The sequence below is a fragment of the Pyxicephalus adspersus genome, chromosome 5 (genome assembly GCF_032062135.1).
Source record: "Pyxicephalus adspersus chromosome 5, UCB_Pads_2.0, whole genome shotgun sequence".
Lineage (NCBI taxonomy): Eukaryota > Metazoa > Chordata > Amphibia > Anura > Pyxicephalidae > Pyxicephalus > Pyxicephalus adspersus.
In genome coordinates, this window is record NC_092862.1 from 109,746,335 (window position 1) to 109,768,857 (window position 22,523).

A 22,523-nucleotide genomic window follows, 5' to 3' on the forward strand; every position below is an offset into this window, starting at 1 on the left:
GCACATGAACAATAACTGTGTACTGTAGTCTTCTTCATGGGTAAATAAGGCATCCCCCTGAAAATAAGCCCTAGAGCATATTTTGGCCTTCCAAAGAAAATAAGACAGTGTCTTATCATCGGGGAAACAGGGTAGGTAAAATCTGCCATTGTTCACTGTCTAAGGGGTTCATTCAATGTGCACTTTACAGTAGATACGGTATGCCTCTTGAGTAAAGAGTGATGTGGTCTTTCTGGTCTAAAAATTCATATTGTACTCTATTTACATTGTGTTAGATAGAATTGGAAATAATGACACTATGGTAAAAAAAATCAGAATTTTACTTTTATTGAGCAATAAACAGTTTCATATGTATCCAACAAAATAACATGGCAGTTGGCTTATGGTTTTAGGGTTTTCAGCCTGTTTAATACCAGGAGGTTTTCACACGTTATTAAAACCTCCTGGCATTAAACAGGCTGAAAACCCACTGTTTGCTGCTGGCTAAGTCTATATGAAATTACTGAGAATGTGCTAGGGTCTAAAAAAATGGCGTATTTAGTCCACTTAAGATGCCAACATAAAAATCTCCTAAAATAGATTGAAAGCAAAGTAATAATTTTCTTTACCTGCTGTATTTGACATTATCTTGCATGAGCAGCAAGGCTATAGCATGGAAAACAAAATTGTAATACTAGTATAATATTAAAAAATAAACTTTAGACTGATAGATAAAGGGTCAAGTAATATATATTAATCTATTTATTAGCTATATTATTCTTGTAAAATACAATCCTCGTTAAAACACAAATATGTAAATGTATTAAAGGCTTCACTTAATGTGAATTTGTAAAGGATGGTCCCTTAAAGTGGAAATCATAAAAGGAGGTCCTTAAAAGTTCCAGGGTTGACAAAGAAGAGAATGACAAAGTGACTTGAAACTTACATGATATTTCACGTATTCAGTCCAAAATTCAACACACTTGTTGTGTCATTTCTCAGGTTTCCCAGCACGGTGGCTCAAGGGTTAGCACAGGTTAGCACCCTGTACCCTAGGTCCCAGGTTCGAATCCCAGCCAGGACGCTATCTGCATGGAGTTTGCAGGTTCTCCCCGTATCTGCGTGGGTTTCCTCCAGGTACTCTGGTTTCCTCCCATATCCCAAAAACATGCAGTTAGGTTAATTAAATTAGTTCCCCCCTAAATTCACCTTAGACTACATTAATGACATATGACTATGGTAGGGACATTAGAATGTGGGTTTCTTTGAGGGACAGTTAATGACATGACTATGGACTTTGTACAGTGCTGCGTAATATGATGGCGCTATATAAATACTGTGTAATAATAATAATAATAATGCCTGATCAAAAAAATACTGCTGTGCTGCAGTCACTTTCAATTCACTTTAAAAAAAAATGATCGGGCAATCTACATCTGGATCTATGCACTTAATACCAAAATTCTTTAAAAGTTTTAAATTCTTGTGAGTGGGTACATTGTTCTGCAAAAAGAGAACCCCTTTTTGCAGCTTTCTCTACCATTTCCTTTAAAACGTCCTGCTTTAATGAGCACAGCAAGTTGGAATAGTATACTGAAATAAACATTTGGCCCTTCTAGAGGGAGCCAGCAAAATGCCTTCTTTAAAGCTATGCCTTCCACTGTTCAGTCAGTTAGCAAAGCAATTTCCAGTAGGTGAAAAACAATGAAAGATGTTAAACCTGCATATTAACCAACACCGACACAACATGGTGGCACAGCCTCATTGAGGAGCAGGGTTGCAATGCTGGATAGGATACACAAGTATCTAATGTTTGGCTGGAAGCTGTTAGCACTTTGCACTTTTACTGGAAAGTGTATGTGAAACACCTGCATCAACTTTGGTCATCATGTTCATAACCCCATACAACCTGATCTGTAGGAACAACCATGCTCATGTAAATGAAGATGGCCGAATCAGCTCATACATATACTAGCAGAAATAACTAGCTCTATACTCTATACACTTTAAGGATTATCCAGGCTAATGTAAGCTTTATTTTTGATAAAAACATGTATTGATGTATATTTTATTTTTGGGAATTGTTAATAAGAATTATGTATTATAATGTAGGTCTCATTTGTATCCTGAAGAAGCGGACATATAGCTTCCGCGAAACGCGTTGATGTTTATTGAGACAAAGTATGAGTTTTGTATGTCACTGTTTTTTTTTTTTTGCTATGAACAATTTGTTTTTAATGAATCGAACAAATGTATGTATGCTTTTAATTATTTATTATATTTGATTATGTAACAAAGTATATATTTTCTCTATTTGAGCATGGGCCTTAAAAGTCACAATTAATTTGTGGCTTTCTTGAATACTAGCAGAAATAGCCTGAATATGGTATTTCAAAGCAACATTATGGCACTTGCAGAACTATAGGAAGATCACTAATGTACTTTGCCCATTACATGTTATTTGTGCTGTCTTATAACCATAATATTCATTCATTTCAACCATAGGATGGTAGTTTGCTGCAAACTACAGCTCTGGAGACTTATTACAGTCCAATATAAAATAGGTTAAAATATTTTTAAGTTATGTTATATTACGTTATCCTACTTTCGTCCAGAGCCTAGCATAAATTAATTTTCAAAAAGTTTGAAAACAGTTGCCAAACTTCACATTTCATATACATATAAGTGAATTGGTTATCTACCAATATCTGTCCAGCCACGATTGTGATTTAGACGCCCCCGTGTGACCTCACTTTTTTTAGTAACAGCAAAGCCGTATAGCCTGCTCACCTTCCCAACCTCTACCTGGGCAATGAATCAACAGCAGCTTACTTACAGGTTCATCACTTTTTTCTTTCCTTTTCCAAGTTCCCAGCTCTCCTCCCTCTGAAAGCATAGGCTCAAAAACATAGCATGGATCCTGGAAACGGTTAAAAAAAATTTTTGTAAATATATTAAAAAAGAGAATTGTATATTTGCCTGGAGTTCAGCTATAAAAAGAAATACTTGCACTGTTTACAATGAAAGAAGATTTGTTTATTAAACTTGTAGTTCTATTACATGTAGTTCTATTACATTAAATTATATTACACAAAAATTATATATTGGACTGTTCTTCCACTATGCATAGTAAAGATCCTTGAGCAGGTGTGATGCAAAGCTGGAGGAGATAATATGAATGCTGGAATAGAAGTTGTTTGTTAACCAGCATTTTCTATATTTTGCTTATGCATACATTGTCTGGTATTGTAGTAATTACATAAAATTTAAAACCAAGCAGACTGCTCGCTGCTATGGGCAAGCTGCTTCATTTACATATAAACTCCACAGACAAATATGTTTGCGTTACCTTCACCATGAGCAAATTATTCTATCGACAAATAGAAGTTTATATTTTTATAGTCATTCTATTTCCAGAATAAATACATACATTAACTTCTACTATTTACTTTTACATTTTAAGGTATTAATGTAATTTTCTTCTTCTTGTTAATCAAGTCTTCATCAAATGTCATCTTAACTTTCTTTATTTAGAAACACCTGATCAAAATTGCAAATTTGCATTTAATTCACTGCAGTATATTCATTTAGATTACAAGTAAACTGCTCCCCCTCTAACCCCAGGAGGGAATTTCCATGCATGTATGCAAGGGCATATTTGCTCAACATGTTATGATATGCCTGCCTTTCCAAAATGAACTGTGTTGGACTTTTAATAGATGGCCATAAATGCTAAGGAATATAGTCCAGTGTAAGAGATAAGTATTTGCTAGACAACTTCTATTGGATTAGGTCAGTTGGGTTGGCTGTGCATATTTACTCAATTACCAATTCTTCAGGTTTGAAGATTGCTATCCAAAGAATTGCAATACAATCAACCCTAATAACAGAGTATTACAAAGACTTGGCAATGGCAATCTTGGTCACATAAACACATAGGAAATGAAGTGTCTCAAAGCTATAAATATGGGTTGAATTAGTTTGCTGAGAAGAGATTTGGATGGACAACTAATCAAGTGGGAATAGATAAAATATACACCCTAATCCAAAAACTAATCACATTGGGGCAAGTCTACCATATGCAGTACATAATACTCTTCTGAAGACCTTCTGAATACACTGGAAAAGCCTGTGGCACAAAAGTAGATTAGAAAGACCACATCATGTACTATGTCATGAGAAGTTTGTAACTGACTTCCACCATACTACGTCATTGTAGCCTATTTCTGCCAGTTCCCCAACTTTCAAGTCCTATGAATATGGCCCCAAGTTCTGTTAAAGTTCTTATAGAGAGACTTGAAAAGGGAGGGGCAAGCAGGTTCTCTTAATCTACATTTAGAGGAGAGAAAATGTTATATCTACTGTCTATACCATTCCAAGCATTAAAGTTGGTATTTTTCCTGCAAAGCGTCCTCAACAGAACACCCCTAAGGGAGAAAAATCAGTTATCCAACATCATCTTTTGTTAGTCCACCATATAAATCTCTATGGATCTGTGTCTGGGACAAAACATGGATTATTATAAGGGGAGCCATGAGAGTATGGGTGAGACTTAAGGCCGCATTTAGAACAGAGTCCCAAAAAGAGTCCAGCAGATCCACATATCCAACAGAAACAAATCAAAGCATTTCTGAAGAACTCTTTCTTCTTTAGGGCTCAAAGGTAACATTTGTAATTTTGCTGCTACAGTGGTGGGGTTCAATACCTAGGTGTTATACAGAAACCACACTTTAGCATGAATTCTTACAAAGTGGTTTGGTTCTTATTTCTATCTCTTTGTAAGAACTCATAGGCAGACTTTGATAACTTTCTGTCTTGAAAGTAATTGATAATAGGAAGTATGAGTATGGTAAGTGAAGGTTTGACATAAAATCTATTGCTCTACAGCTTTCTAAAACAGTGCTCGTTATTATTGTTTATCACATTTTGTATGACTATCCTTACTGTAGTCTGTTGCCTATTCTATGAAATCTTACAGATTTTAAGAATTTCCATTATAATGTAAACCACACCAATTAAATAAAAATGTGTAATTCATTACAGAACTCTGACTCACCTTAGCTGTTTTTAATCCATTTTATCTAATTATTTGTTGATGTTTCCGGAGCCTATTGGGTTACATCACATTTAGTATTTATTATATGTAGGGCATGACTGAATATTGCAAAGATTGTGTAATTTAAATCTTGCAAAACATTCTTACATTGCAGTTAGAAGAGTCATGTAATATCTTTATAACATAAATAAAGCATTTTGACAGTTTGAGGCCTCTGATTAAAATAAAATCATTCACTAGTACGAGTGAGGATTAGGGCAGACATTTTTATTAGGAGACTTTTTCTACAACACCAGCTGCTAAAAAAGCTGATATACTCTTGCTGTCTCTAAATGCATGTGTTATACCAGGTCAGCATTGGCTAAACACTTTGTTTTCTGTTTCAAATAGCAGATGTATTATGTTTAATACATTTATATTATATATTTATATAATATGTTTAATCATATTTTGTTTTTTAACGTTTTATATATTACTTTTTATTATATACTATATTTATTTTTACTTTATTCATATACTACTAATATTCTATGTCAGAGCTTTTAGTCTTCCAGGTACAGATATAGTCATTTGAACTTTGAAGTTTTTGCGTTTAAATACAGTTTTAATTAGTTTAGGAAAGAGCAAGGAAGGATAAAACCCACACAAGATAAGGCATTGTGAAATAATTGTAAAGAGAATTCAGATTCTGGAAAAGTACTCTCTATACAGTCACCAATAAAAAGTATTGACTTGACTGACTTCATAATATACAATAACTTGCTAAATCAGAAAAAGTTTTCTTTTCTTTTTTTTAGTTTGAGTTATAAACATATGCTTCAATTATTATTATTATTAAACTACTAATAACTACTAAATTTTACTATTATATTTTAGGTTTATATGTTTAAACAATGCCTTTAATTAGTTTTTACTATCTAAATAACATATTTTTCTTACAACTAATTAGAATGTACCTTTGACATGACATTGACAGTGTATTATTGATTCTTCAGAGACAGAGGAGAGCATACTACTATCTTTCTCTTTCTATAACTTTGCATGGGCCGTTCTAAACAGAGTATACCATAAGGGGGAGGATGGGGGGATAAATCAATCTTTTGTTTTCATTCATTTTGTTAGGTAGATAAATTAAAATTTATTGTACTGTATTGTATTGTATTGATTTTTATTTCTAGCAATTTCTAGCAAATCAGATAAGCCTTGACTGGAAAACATAGACAATTACCCTGGAGCTTCTTCTGTTGGCAGGAATGGAGAATGCAAAATATGCATATGCTGACCCTGATTTATTAAAGTCCACCAAGGCTGGAGAGGATGCACTTCCCTTTACTGAACCTGGGTGATCCAACAAACCTGCTATGGATTTCCCAAAAGTCGTTTGATATTTTTTAGCAAATGTTTTTAATTCTTTACCAGGTCTATTCCAGGTTTGCTGGATTACCCAGCTTCACTGATAAAAGTGTATCCTCCCCAGCCTTGAGGAGCTTTAATAAATCATCCCCATTATATCTATGTTTTAAAATTATCTAGTTATTAATAACCCTCTGACGGTAACCCCAAGTTGGCTCGGGGTTAACACTTTTTGTAATGAAATTTCACCCCGAACCACACTTGGGCTGGAATTGAGGGCATACCTAGTCCTCACGAGCCTGCGGCGTCCTCCAGCGATACCAGCCTAGCATATGTGTTCCCTTGGTGATGCCCGGCCGGCATCTGTGTACCCTGGCCTCGCATCCCGACGTGTGAACATTGGTACACCAGTACACCAGAAACATATCTGCAGGTATAGTCGGGATTGTGTGCATTGCTTAATTGGTGAACGCCTTTTCCATCATTAGCAGTGACAGCAGACACAATCTTGTCAAAGTAAATAGTTTAATATATTAAGTTTAAATGAACGGCTTTAAATTTTTATAACTGAGATGAATGTCATGTTTGTCAGTTTAGAGATTGCCTAATTAGTAATGTAAGTTTCAGACATAAATGTATAATAAATATTTGTTAAACATTGTTTAAGAAACATTTATGAAGCATTTACAAGTATCTTGCATTAAAGATTTGTTTAAAATTGTGCATATTTATTAATTCTAACATATATATTGGTACTTTATGCAAAGCACATGATGGTAAAATATATCAGGGACTGTTGGTCAATGAAACTTCTAAATGTATCCATTTAGAAATTAGGAGCTTTTATTGTTACACACATTATTCCAATTACATATAACATAGTTTATGACCAAACATGGTGTTATGTTTGGCATAGTTAGATGTCCTGATTTATCATAATTATGGTTTAATTAAAATAATGGTTTTAATTAAATGTATTTTCCTCAATGCTTAGCAAATCTTCTATCTGTTAGCAAATTCCTTATTAGCAAATTTCATCTATTTCCTGTGATTGAGAGCTGACTTAAGGGTGCTGCTGAATTTTTTTAAAGACTTTTATATGATCTTGTAGTTCTTTTCAGAAAAAGGTTTAACAGTTATATCAAGTTTCATATGAGTTTTGGCACATTTATTGATTATACATTTAAACCTTTGTAGGAAAAGGCTAGATCTCACTGACACATTGAAACAATATGGAACTTTGATACAATACTGCAACAAAAAATTTCAAAATACAGGACATCCAAGTCTACAGAAAAAATGTCTATTTTTGTGGAATGTCTTATTAGTAATTGCTTAGAGGCTACTGCTCTAGACGTGTTCCACCAAGAGTGCCAGACATTTTTCATCTAGAAAGTACAGTGCTTTGAAAAGAAGGTCATTTTCTGCCTCAGTGAAAGAGTTTAGGCATTTGTAACAAATAACAAACCCAACCAATTTAGCCATCCACTCTGACACTTTTTATAAAATGCCTACATTTATTTTTTCTACTATGCGTGGTATCCTAATCCCAATGTTCTGTTTTTACTTACTTATTTTGCTTCTCCTTGCATTAAATAGCATATATATATATATATATATATATATATATATATATTGTTGTCTTCTTTCCAGCACATATGATTTTTTGTATATTATTTTTTATTAATATTTTTCACCACCCAATGTTGCCTCCAACAGCGTGGAATTGGTGTCTGAGCAGCCAATTGCAGATCCAAGCACTGTCATGTAGGAAATAAGCATATTCCCTACTCCGGTAAAGTGGGTGCTTCTCTATTCTTATGGAATTTTTTTACAGCTTCTGCTTGGTTTGAGAAACAGCAGAAAACAGTAAACTCCTGGGGCAATCAGAAGGGCTGTGGGTAGGAACTGGGAAATGCTAACTGCTGTGTACTACTGTGTTGCTGAACTGTGTGTTGGTTTAGGCTCTTCAAGACTGCAGAAGATAGGCTATCATGGGAGAACCTGGGTTATCCAGCAAACCTGGAATAGGTCCAGGATTAAAATTAATTGCCAAATAATATTAAATTATTAAAAAAATCCATTTCAGATTTGAAGGATCACCATGATAGTGTATTCTTCCCTGGGACTGTCGGTATAAGTGAAGCATACAGTACTAAAACATTATCAAAATGCTCTATTCAACTATACCAGATCAGTGTGTGCAACAACTGTATTATATAAGCTCTAGAGAATAACAAAGTAACACACAGCTTGATGTCATCTCAGTTTTACTTACAGATGCCAACGCAGAGCATACAGTTAAACACAGGGCAATTTTTAAGAAAAGGCACAAACAAGTAACATTGTTAATACTTATAAGTAAACCGCTCTTTGGCTTATAGTAATATTACATTATCAGACCAATTGAGTATAAGTGTTAAATTAAGTGCTTAGAAGCTTTGCCCAAACTACTAATATATTAGAGGTAATTAATTGATTACTGGACTCTAATTAAAATGCCTATGGGGCAGAAGACTCATCGGAGCAAGCCTTCTTTAAACTTAATTACTTGTGTTCCTCTTAGGCATTTACACAAATGTACTGTACTGATAAACAGCACTTAGTCCTTTAAGGTAGTTAAAACTGATTATTTTGGCTTAGGTTCTGCACAGTTACAGAAGGAAAACGTATCCATTTAATGAATAGTTCCCTAGATAGTTGGTAAAAATAATCTCTATCCACATCTTGTTGCTGTCTCTTTTACACACAAAGACTAAAACTTGACTGAAAGCATTATGAGCATCAGTTCTGTACTTAGTACATGTTAAGCTACGTACACACGTCCAATGCTTCTCGTCCGATAATCAAGTCAGGGCTGGTTTCGGCTGAGAATCTGGCGTGTGTACAGCGCCCATCACCCATGATCTGAACAACCATCCTGGCGGATCCATGGACGACGGACAACGAACGTTCGTAATGGAAGTGAAGGGGGAGAGAGAATAGCAGGGTGCCGCTCTGTCGCTTTGCCCCTCCCCTCTGCATGGAGCAGAACGGTGCTGTATGTACAGCACTCGTTCATGCATCGTGCAGTCCTTAGTCGTTGGAAAAGATCATGAAAGATCCTTTCCAATGACAATTATAGCATGTGTGTACCCAGCTTTAAATTAGGAAGTAAGTTGCAGAATGATAATATATAAGTACTGAGCAGTGGAGCAGAACTAAAGACCTTTTTTTCCCAGTAACAGTGCATGTTCCCCCACTACTAATAAATTCATTAACCAATGTAAGAGCATACAAATTATCTTCACCTCCAAGCACTACTGGGGATCCTTGAGGGTTAAGTACACTAGCACAGATCATGTGCATTATGAAGACTTACAATGTGTAGTAATTTCAAATCTTTTCTTGACGTGGGGGGCCATAGTTTATATGAACACCAGAATTTTAGTTTGTTTTATTATTATTATTCAGGAAAGGCTGGTCAGAAGTGGTTTTCATGCAAGTTCCTGCATGTAGAAATATGTCAGGAAGTGCACTTGACTGATCAACCCTGATGAAACCAAATTTAAGATATCTGGTAGTAATAGAAGGAAGTATGTTCACAGAAGGGTTGAAGAATAGTGGAGATTCCATGAAGGTTTCAGGCTGCATTTTTACACATGAAGTTGGGAATTCAGCATTAATGTTTTCTTATCCATCATGCAGTACCATTAGGGAAGGCACCTGAGCAGTTCCAGTTTGGCAACAAAATAATAAATCCAATCATACATTCATAAAAAGCTTTCTTCAGCAAAAAGAAGAACATGGATTTCTAGGAGAAATGATATAGTCCCCACAGCACCTTGATGTCAACATCAGTGAGTCAGCCTGGGGTTACATAAATGACAGAAACAACTGAGACAGAGTAAATCCACAAAAGAAATGTGGTTTGTTCTCCTAGATGTTTTAAATAATCTACCTGTCAAGTTTCAAATAATCTACCAAGTCAAAAAAACTTGTATACAATATTACCTAGGATATTTGAGGTTCAGTGGACACACCAAAAATTGATTTGATTAAGATATGCTCGATGTAGGTTGGTATTCAACAAACAATTTTCCTTGCATTGTTTTTTAATGCATACTCATTTTACAACATTTTTATTACTGCCTTAGCTTCTTGCAATGTATTGTATGAACCTACATATCATAAAAGTGGTATAGTGTCTTGCCATACATGTTTGATGTGCGTAATACAACTTATTGCTACCTCCATCTGTTAGATGTTCCAGGACGTACTAGTAAAAGGTGATTACAGTGTTAAGGTTTAGACTTTATTGGTTGTCAACGTGATCTTCTTGACATTCGACCGATTACATGCTGTAAACACATTCATAAATGTCAAAAAAACTGTAGTTTCCCATTTAGCAAACATTCTGTTTTGTTTATTTTCAGAAAGTGCCCCAGGAATCCCAGCAATATCAACAAGTACGACATTAGAAATAAGAAAAATCAGTGTTATGACAACAGAGACCACCTCAAAGGTTGACAAGAAAATCACTCTGGTAACTAGCAACAGCTTATGCCCTTCAGGAGAGACTGAGGAGGAAAAGGCTAAAAGACTTCTTTACTGTTCACTATGCAAAGTCGCTGTCAACTCTGCCTCACAGCTGGAGGCTCACAACAGTGGTAAGAGACTGCAATTTCCTCACTGCCACTACAGCCATGCAATTACCATGTAATCTAGGCAGATGGAGTCAAAGGTGAATGAAGTGTGGACAGGGAACTGGTGGATTACATAGACTCCATTAGCTACAAATGCATGCTGCCATGAAAATCTAGAGAATAGAATAAACATTAAAAATACAACAAATAAAAAAAATGAAATACGACTTACTCATCGAAGTTAGTTTGCAAATTTATATACTTTACAAATTTGGATTATTTTAGATGAATATGTTATTATAAGTTAATGAAGCATGTGCATGAAATAAAGACATACTGACTATACAATATATTATTCAATCACAAGATCAGCATCTAAGCATTATTCAAAGTAATACATGGTTAGGTTTTCCTGCTGATCGTTCCCTGTAGATAAAAATACTCTTTTTCTATTAACTCTACTTTCTATTTCTTACAACGTAACATATTTTTGTTTAGTAATTTTAAGATTTGGCCAAACATTGATACTTCTCCCAAACTATAATCACATACTAGAATTCCTTATATATGAACAATCTTTTTATTTATAAATCGGGAAAACATTATGCAACAGGTTTCAAACTAAGGGAACACAGAAATGCAAGAGGCAGCACAACATCACAATTAAGTCCCAAATCTCAAAAGTAGCATTTACAATCTTCACAACTCAATGGCCCTGGTGAGCACCAAACCACTAGTCCACTATTTAATTTCCAACAACAAACACATCTGACACGTTTCAGTGACCAAAAGAACTCCCCTTTTTCAGGGCTACAGAAATTAAACAAAAATGAAAATCATTGAGGAAAATAACCAAATTTTTTGTACAAAAAAAGCTTAAAAGTAACTAAAACTTGTACTTGATGTAAATGTATACACATAAGAGTACATTCACCTACTTATACATGTCCAGACACATAAAAATGTAGAACTTGTTCAAAAAATATATTCACTATAAACTGTGTTCTCTTTCACAAAGTGGTTTGGTGTTCTATTCTAAGTAGCATTTGCAGGTAGCCAACATCATTAGATGTCAGCACATATCTATCAGTCTAGCTTCACCACATGAACTATACAAATAGAAACTTTCACATATTTGTATAGGCATAGGCACACTGACCTAGGCTCCGACATGCTGATCAAGCACCAGTGTGTGATAAAGACAGATGTGTTTCTAATCTCAAAGGGAATGTTGGTTTCAAGGGAGTGAACGTTTATGCAGAACTGTTGGCAGTTTATAGTGTTAGCTATAATTCTGTTTTTAAATATTTGCTTAAAAGGAAATTCCTTTGAAACAAAATAATCTTTACAGTTTAGTCTGCAACTGTTGTAATTTTCTGATATGTTCTGAAATGTTGGCTTCATCCAACATTGGAATTCGGAGGAATTCCATACTCTGTGCTTTTCTCAAAAGTTTGCATTTCAAACTTCAAGATTCAAGTCAAATTTTAGGTACCCTCTGCAGAAGTTTCATTTTTAGTGAGATATTCCCAAAGACCTATAAATATAGGAAAACATTTTGCTTTGCTCATTAGAATTTAGAGACTCCCTTTCAGGAACCTGAATCTGGAAAAGACATTCTTAAACCAACATCTAGATCTTCAGAATAGAAAATGATTGGGGTTTGCATCAACACTTGGGAAAATGTTTGCCATATGTATAGATGCATTAAAGATAACTGTGTTACACTCCATAAAAAAAGAGTTAGACTTAGTTTAGGCATTGTTTTTTTGTTTACTGTCTGTCTGTTACCTTGTCTGACTAAAAGTGAAAATGTTACATTGACAAAGGTCTGCAGTCAAACAAAATGGATTTTCCTGATAACCCTAATTACAACTGATAGGTTTCTGCCATGTCTGAGAATACAGTGGTTGCTATGTTAAAGCAATGGCAGATTTCCCCGGAGAAAGCTCTCAACATTCTATTAGTTGGAGAGAGCAAGAGATTGTATTAAACTCCTAACCTCACCTTTAAGTAATATCTGGCTTTTTTGTTGTAAATGCTCTATGTTTCATCATCTTAAAAGGAAGTCGAACATAGCAGCTTCCAGGATCTCATACATAAGAACTTGGCCAGTGTTATCAAACACATCATTAATAATTCTAAATTCAGCTAGAGGCCTATTTAAGGAGTAAATTACATGTTCTCACTGCCAAAATTATTTCTCTCCACCTTGCCAAAAGTTCTGCTTAAGCGAAAAGGATCTGTAACAAGCTTGAAATTTTCCTTTAGGTTTACAGCATCTTTCTTTTATTTGGATTATATGCTGAATTGCATTCAACATCTATAATATTTAAACATTTCTGACTATTTACATCATGCAAAAGTGAGTCAAGGATTTTAGGTAGAAAATAATTTTCATTAATTACTAGAGACATGTAGTAAAAAATAAATATAAAATGATTCTTAAAATCAGTAAGGTTTATAGAGTATGTGTTTGTTGCAAACTATTTTGTTAGCTTTGGGGTTGGGGAAGAGTTATTTGTTTCTGTCTGTACACCTGCTTCTAGGAAGATATATGTTCAGGTGACAATAATCAGAAAGTGATAGGAAATCATCCAAAATGTTTCGGTTATCATTGGAACAGCATGTGAGGAGAAATCTTCCAATGGAATCAATTATACTAATAAAGTTAGGAAGTGATTTATGTTCATTTTGGAGAGATTTTTTCTTACTAATTGATGTCTTTAGGATTTTTAAAAACAGTACAATATATTTTTGCATTTCTAATCTGGTAATGTATGGCCATTGCTGCAATTACATAAAACCCTTGAAATAGTAAAAATGGCTTCCTTTTCTCCATAGAAAAGGTAACCATTGTTTTAGTGGGCTTGCTTCAGTGTCTCACATTGTCACAGTAGGCTAACAATAAGCTTGCCCAACGCCAGCAAAATACCAGGTTTTTAAAGATATTAAGTATAGTAGTGACAGTGATGCTCCTCTCATTGCTCTGAACTGCAAACAACTCGTTGTATGAGACAGGACTGATTGCATCCAAGGAATTAGCAGATCATCACAGCAGAAAACTGTGTCTAAAGTACCAATGCAGCTATGATTATTTTACCTTAATGTCCCATGTGACGCTTTAGGATAGCCTGTTGCTACAGTTGAAACTCTTCTACCTCCAATAGTGTTTTTCGGGATGTTCAGTTTAATAGTCACGTGTTGCATTATACTGTGTCTGGCCTATCATGCCAGGGAGTTGATTTACTAAAAGAATATAGGCTGTCATCTTAGCAGAGTGTGCAAGAAAAAAAACAAATGCAGGTTTTTTAGAGTTCTTTTTGTATGTGATTGGGTTTTTTTTGCAAACTGAATTTGCACTACATATACCAAGCTAAGTGTCCCTTGTAAAGTGATAATTTGGTTTGGTATGTAAATAGACTTAATTGCTTTAGTAGAGCCCCAATGTTTTGAGTACACCACTAGTTCTGTTTAGCATGTGTTATAAAATATCTGAAGTGTGGAATGTATATTGGTTAATATAGTTCAAACAATAAAGCTGTATTCTCAATGCAAGCCAGAGATTGCATCTGGATCTGCACAGCATGCCCATCATATGTATGATACATCGTATGTATTGCAGGTTTAAATATAACAATAACTTACAGATATATCCTTTCAAACCACTAGAACAGTTCCACATTGTAATGTACACTGTCTTCATTAATAGGCACTACTTCAATTTTTACCTGTGCCTATGATGTGGACGAGTTATGTTGTCCGATGGTCTCTATGATCCAGTGGTAGAACTAAACAACAACATTTTTGTGGTATACTAGTGGTACCACTCGGAGAGAGAAAAGGAGGGTTTTTTGGCTAACTTATGTAGTGTTACAAAATCTATACAAAAAAAAATGTCATAACAGAATAGTAAATTAAAAATACAAACTTTTTTTTTAGATCACATGTATGACCCTTATCCCAGCTGCATTATATTCATGCAGTGGGGGAGGGTCTTGTTCTACAAAGCTATACAATACCGTCTATGAGTGCTATATATTACATACAGTATGTTGTTATTTCATATCCCATAAAACCCGACGCATTTCACCCTATTGGGCTTCTTCAGGGGAACGCGGAACCTTAAAGGTTATATCAATGGAAATAGTATAACATTATATCATTAATAGTATAACATTAGCTTTTGAAAAAATGTCATTATATATATTATGCATGTGTACATTATACGTCTTTTTCCAATTTTCAAAGGTATAAAAGCCAATTATGCTTGTGTGCTATTGACATATTTATACGTTAAGTTATTTAAACCATAACCTAAATTATATTAACAGATCATATACTTTGTTAATATAGTGTCAATATAATTTACATACCATACCAAGAGATTACAAACATGTATGCAAGCCACATGTGTAAGCAGTACTGTGCCTGTGTCTCCTTTTTACTGATCACAAGACAGTAAAACGGCTTTGCCCTGAGCTGCGTATTTTTATAAAGTTTTAGCTAGCATTAAAAAAATCAAGCAGAGTGTTTATAAAATTAAGCATGGTCCACAATTTTAAAAATAAATCTTATTTATAAATAAGCTGCTTTTATAATAAATAAGCTTTTCATTGTTGTCCCAGTCTGCCAAATGTATACAATTTAAATGTATTGAAAAGAATTTACTCAAAAACAAAAAGTACAATTTCAAAGAGATAATGGGACTTATTTACTAAGAGAATTTAGGTTGTTACATTAGCAATGTAAATTATTACTCTGAAAGGGAATATTCACTTTGGAAAATGTACCTAATCACTAGTGTTGGTCAGTTGAACTGGCTGAAATGCAAAGCTTCACCTCATTCATTATGCTACATACATTTATCCCTTGTAGATTATTAATTGCTAACTGAACAACTTAAATTCCTGTAGTAAATCAACCCCAAAGTATAGTCATGTTTTACAATGTATACCTGCCAAATCCGAATGCATAGTAAATTTGTTATCTGCTGCTTTTTTAGTACACAATCACGCTTTTCTATAAAAAAAAAAAAAAAAGCCATAACCATGGAATAGACTAAAGTGTGCTAAAATTGAACAGCTTTACTACTGTTATTTAATTGTAATTGTATTTATACTATATACTAGCACCATGCAGGATTCATTTTCTTTATTTCATGTGGACTTGCACTTGGCCCTGGAAATATACAGTTATAAAACAAATATATTTGGTAAATCTTTAAAAGTGTGTATTTTAAATGTTATGTTGTCTTTTTTTCCATTATATACAGGTACAAAGCACAAAACCATGGTGGAGGCTCGAAACGGATGTGGCACCATTAAAGCATTTCCTCGAGCTGGTGTAAAAGGAAGATTACTTATCAGCAAAGGGAACACGGGCCTGCAAAACAAAACATTTCACTGTGAAATTTGTGATGTCCATGTCAATTCTGAGACTCAACTTAAACAGGTAACAACTTTCTAATATTATTGACCTGTAAAGAATAAGTGTCCCTATTTAATGTACAGTGCTGCATAATATGTTGGCTCTATAAATCCTATTTAATATTAATACTAAGACAAAAGTATTGAACTTAATATTCCTTCTCCACAAAATTGTTGGTCTCAGGAGAAATAGTATGTAAGATAAACACAGACTCCCTGGTGTGCCTGGATCCCCATTGGACTCTGTGTTTCTTTCCATTGGACCATGTATGCTGTAGTGGTGTTGGTGCTGGAGGAGAGAATCAAGTAGCTCAGCTCAAGAACCGAACACCAGTAGAAGTATGAGCTAAATTTTTGTATAGCAAAATTTGTATCTGAATTTTTTTCTGAGACTCCAACCAGCAAGGTAAAATGTTCAAAACTAACTTTGTAAACCTTTTTACAGCGAGAGTAAATCAGTCAACTTACAAATCACTAACTTTAAAATTTATAGATTGGCCCTTAGAACTATAGAACAAAATGATTAAAAAACATACACTATCTATAAAAGAACTTGATAAACCATGTGGTCTTTTCCACATTTTTCTATGCGTCTATGATTGTCTTTTAAAATCAATAGAGTTTGGCAGCATGGGCAGCAAAATCAGTAAATAATGAATATAATATGAAAATATCCATTCAAAGATTGTTTGGTATTTTAAGATAAACTAGTAATATAGGTTAGGCTATAATATTTTTTGGGGCCTTCTAGTCCAGCTAGAATTCCAATTACCTAGGTGTTTGACATGTTTTTTTTTTTTTTTTTTGGCTAATAGAGTTATCATATCATGTACTAGATTGTAAGCTCTTCGGGGCAGGGTCCTCTCCTCCTATATCACTGTCTGTATTAGTCTGTCATTTGCAATCCCTATTTATTGTACAGCGCTGTGTAATATGTTGGCGCTATATAAATCCTGTTTAATATTAATAATAATAATATTATTAATGTGGTATGTAATATTTATAGTCACCAAATTTTCAAGTAATTACAAGAATATTTCAAAGAATTATTTATTTTTCAAAATTGCTGGGGTTGTCAGGGGAACACCCAAAAGAATAAAAAAGTATGTTGTTTTTCTATAAATAAATGTTAAAGAACTGTTAAAAGTAGCTGTGTGTTAATGCTAGCCATCAACTTTTTGGGTTAATTTCAAAGCCCCTGGGTATAGTCACCAACATTACCTGTGTAAACATGCTAAATGGAAAGAAAAAGTGGCTGCTTGGTTTACATTTGGCTTTTTGACAGCTTCTACTAGAGTGTGTAAATGAGTAATTGAAATAAATTATTCAGCACTATTCAGGGAATAGCTCTGTAGGATTTCTGGTAATGACTGCTTTAGAGTGCTGGATAACTTCTGTTAGTTACTCATTGAAAATAAAAAACTGCACATTTAAGACATTCCACATTGAACTTTATTTTTTTTTCATAAAGGGATTCTGTCATGTTGAGAAAAGTGAAGGCTGCCATTCCTGACCACTCACTCTGCATTTCCTAGTTGTTGGGCTAACATGCTGACTCCTTTGATTTAGTAGGCATTGAGCTGGAGCCAGTACTTAGATAAAGACTAATGAGTTAATTTGGGCTTTGTTAAATCTTACTGTGGGTCAATGACTAACACAGTATTGAAGTCAGTCAGCATATTAACCAGGCAATTTATATTTTAAAAATGTGAGTGATTGAAGCCACTAGTTTCTCCTTCTTGACAGGATTTTATTAAGGCTATGTTAATGTTAATGCTACAAAATACAACAAAATGCAATGGGTGATAACATCTGAAGCGGTTGGGAAGCCTAAGGACAAAATATCTACCACAAATGTACTACTACTATGATACAGTTCTACAAGGTTTGACCAGGAATAGAAAGATTTTGCTTTGTTTATCTTAGTGGTTTAAATAAGCTCCTGTCTCACCAGCTTTAGAAAGTCCTAGGGTCATTTAGGGTCAGAACTGCTGGCTGTCAGAAATAGTAGTAAAAAATCCCAGAATATGAATTGATCAGTTCCTGGGCCTACAATCCCACTATAAAGCACACACCAAAAGGTCCGCTTAAAAGAATAAAAGGCGGAACCAAGAAATCTCTGCAAAAGTGCACAGTCACTCAAAGGGGTCAAAGAAAAAGGCCTTGGACACTTAAAAAGTATTTGAATATTGTGCTCAGGAGTTAGAATTGCTAGGATTTTTATTCTATAAAATGTCTTAGCAAGACTCTTAATGGCCCTGATCAGTGTCATGTAGAATGAAAGAAAGAGTAAATCCAAAACTTTGAGCTTTCAACAGATAGGAAAAAGAGGGAAAACCCTCAATTGTTCCCAGGACAAGTAAGAGAGAGAATATCCCTCACATTGAAAATATATTCTTTCACTTTCTGTTGAATCTACAGAACAGGAAAGGAAATATCCATAATGAGATACTTTAAAAAGAAAAATAAGTTATCCACCTAAAATGTTTATTATATGGTGTTCAGGAATACAGATAGAAAGATCTTCATTTTTTTATTTGTCATATTTGCTCGTTTTGGGGAGATTCCCCACTTTCTGTTAGTACAGGAAATGATAGGAACTCTTCCTAGTGGAGATTTGTATTAAACAAGTGTTATTGCTTTCTGTGCCTTCCTGTCTGGGGAAGCACATATCCACCATTTCTGGTTTGGGCATGACAATAATAGGAAAATAGAGAAAATCTCCCCAACTGAGTCACAGGTAAAAACAAAAACCTGAAAGAAAGTTTAACACTTCCCAACTACATTCAGAACTAAAGGGAAAAACACTGGGGAGTTATTAAAGATGAAGACATAGTAGGGTACTTTTTCCTGGACACATCTTACTTTCTAGTCAATCTTTTCTTTAAAATAGAAAAATGTAAAATACTATATAATATAAAAAATAGAATTTTGTATCAAAATTGTCCTTAGTCTATTAGAAACAGACAGCAGACAGTTGGTAGGGACAGTTGTTTGTAGGCATCTGTGGTCTATGGATCATATAATATGTCAGTGCTTTATAAATGCAAGACTATATATGTATACAGTATATATATATATATATATATATATATATATATATATATTGCTGACACAATGGCCCTGATTTAATAAAGCTCTCCAAGGCTATACTTTCATCAGTGAAGCTGGGTGATCCAGCAAACCAGGAATGAATTTCTTCAAAGTCATTTGCTATGACAAATGTTTTCAGTCCTAAACCAGATCAATTCAAGGTTTGCTGCATCACCTAGCTTCTCTGATGAAAGTCCATCCCCTCCAGCCTTGGAGGCCCAATATCTATAAACATCATGGTTTCCAGTTGCAGACCTTGTCATCGGGGTAAACAAGGTATTTAATTGTATAGTTTAATAGTTAGGAATCAGAAAATCTACTGGAAATAGATGTTCTACAGCATTTTTTTCAGAAAGTTTTATATAACATTGTTTTTGATAAAACTAAACATTGTTGTACATAAATAACCCAATTGAGAATCCTTAAGAAGATCTCAAAATCTTGCATTGTGTTCTCTTACAACATGCAGCCCTGTCACTGAAACTGTTCTTTGTGTAATCATTACATTTCTAACCCTGTTTGTTAGTGCCATACTAACACTAACTGTTGAAAATCCTTTGAGGTATCAAATCTAAGAAGCTGAAATATGTAAGTTACCTACATGTTACCTTCACTTCACATCAACTGCTCAAAGGAGCACTGAACAGAATTGATTGTTTTGTTTCCCTGCAGTCTAGGCCAATATTCATTGTTGTTATGTGCCCAGAGGTTTCTAGTGAAGCTAATTACAAGCAGGGGTCATTATTAGTTTCCTATGTACCTAAGTGTGGCCATAAATTGGCAGATCTCTCACTGAAAGTAAAAGGAAATAAGAGAACTGTCCATCTTCATTTTTTTAATAACAAATCTGGGGCATGCAGAGCTTGTTACCTCCTATATTGCTGTTTCAACCAAGGCTAAAAACAATCCAATTGGCAATCATTTTGCAGGGTATTACAAATAACTAGCTTTGTTTGATCAGCTATAAAGAGATAAAAATCTGTGAGTGTCATGGTTTCTACTCTTCTGTAAAAGTGGATATAGTGATTGTTCTTGAATGCACTGAGACTGAACATAGAGGACTGGAAAATAATCTCTAAAGCCATTCAGTGTTGGAAAGTCTAACCAGAGCCTCACTCTGTAAATATAAAAGGAAAACACACTCTCTTCAGTTATTATCTATGTGAATTATAGATTTTTCATTCTAACTCCGACATAATTTCAAATAAGTAGATGGTAAAACAGTTACATCAGCTACTTATATAGAAGCCAAGTTTGGCCATCCTAAAATATGCAGACTTCTTACGTACTGCCAATATATTAATCTCCGGTAATGACATCATTACTTTACTGGTGCCCAGTTAAGTAGAACTATGCACCTTGTCTATATAATTTATATAAATGGACATCATATGCTAATTAATTGATTTTAACTAGTGACTGCATTATTCTATTTGTAATTTGTGATTGTCTTTGGTTCTGTTTTTAATGATAATAACTAATGAGTAAAAAGCATAATATCAAATTTGTGCCCTTTTTGTTAAGCATTCTTGGTAATAGATCTTCAGTCTTCTTTTGGAGAGTTTTAAAGTACATGCACCCTACTGAATTCATGTGCATAATGTGATCTGCAATTCAATAGTGATCAGCTTGCAAAACAGTGTTGCAAAAACATTGGTTTGTAATAAAAATCCATTGGCTCTCTATCCCTTATCATCATTGAGTCGAAAGTTAGGTCTGAAACCAAAGGACTACATGACAAGGTGTGAAGGAGGGACACCATAAGTGGGGGTTAATGCAAATACTTGGAGTTATGGGGAATTCACTTAAATGACTGTGGGAGGTCAGGTCCAGGGAAAGTTATGGGAACAGCATAGGGAGAAAGAGAAGGAAAGATTGGCTGTTAAGGAAAAAATGTCCTGCCATCCTTCTTTTGGGATGTATGCTGGGTAGTTTTACTAGTTGGAGTACTAGTATTGTGCTTTTTGTTTGTATTGAAACAGTGGTTGGAAGACTCACTTTCAGTGTGGTGTCTTCTTTGTTGGAAGTGGCAATGCAACATAATGGTCTGCAGGTAATTGCTATTGGCCACAATGTGGTGCAGTGAGGCTGGGGAGTAAAAAGGGCTTAGTTTTAAACAATTATAAAATCTTCCAGTACCTGAAGCCTTAAGGGAATGTTACATTACATTATATTTTGTACTTTATAAAGCTATTGTTGTTAGTTAATTGTTATAATTATGTATTTAAAAATATTGATTAAACTATATTACTTTGCTGTTCCTATAAACAGCCGTTACCACATGTATTGAAGTTCAATAAGTTTGATGTTGATTTAAGGGGTGGCTGAGCATCAGAAAGTGAAGGATGGTGACTTCTGCACTATCTTGGTCAACACACGGACCGCTTAATCCAAAGTCTTTTGACCAGAATATGTCCAGTTACATAATCTCCCTGGTCAAGAAGGAGTTAAACAGGGCTGTACAGCAGCAAGTGTTAAAAATAGGAGATCAAAGCATTAACACAATGAACATAAACTGTGTGCTAAAACCCTGACTTTATTGTATACATTGGAAAAGTTGTGCTTGCTCTTATTGATTATGTTGGAAATAAAACAAACTACACGCTGGAATGTAACAAGGTACCCTGTAATTTACTTCCTATGATGTATTTGTGAAACACTCCATGATTCATTCTTACACAACCTCCAGACAATACAATATTTCCTTTGTTTCCCACTCATGATGGTTTTACATTTAATAATCTCCAACATTTCATAATTTTTTTTCTTCACAGAAATGAAAAAATAGAGAGAGAATTAAGTTGCACTTTATGTTTGAACCTTTAGGTTCATTTAAAAATGTTAATTAGCCTCAGCAGAGCAAACTTACCTGTAAAATCATTGTTTTTTTTATTTATGGCATTCTAAATAGCAGGCGTGGGATTTATTGGCTCCAACCTATGCTGCAGAAACAATGGAAAAACAAAAATAACAGCAAATACATTAAAG

At 34.4% G+C, this 22,523-nt stretch overlaps 1 protein-coding gene across 4 annotated transcripts in view; it reads left to right on the plus strand.

Annotated features, from left to right (window-relative positions):
* The window catches only part of ZNF385D (zinc finger protein 385D), a 222,279-nt gene that overhangs the window by 184,649 nt on the left and 15,107 nt on the right, over positions 1 to 22,523 (plus strand). For all 4 annotated transcript variants that reach the window (XM_072412413.1, XM_072412415.1, XM_072412414.1 and 1 more), the window contains 2 exons: positions 10,804 to 11,037; positions 16,289 to 16,467. In XM_072412413.1, the coding sequence (XP_072268514.1) occupies positions 10,804 to 11,037; positions 16,289 to 16,467 (413 nt within the window). The remainder of the gene's footprint in view (positions 1 to 10,803; positions 11,038 to 16,288; positions 16,468 to 22,523) is intronic.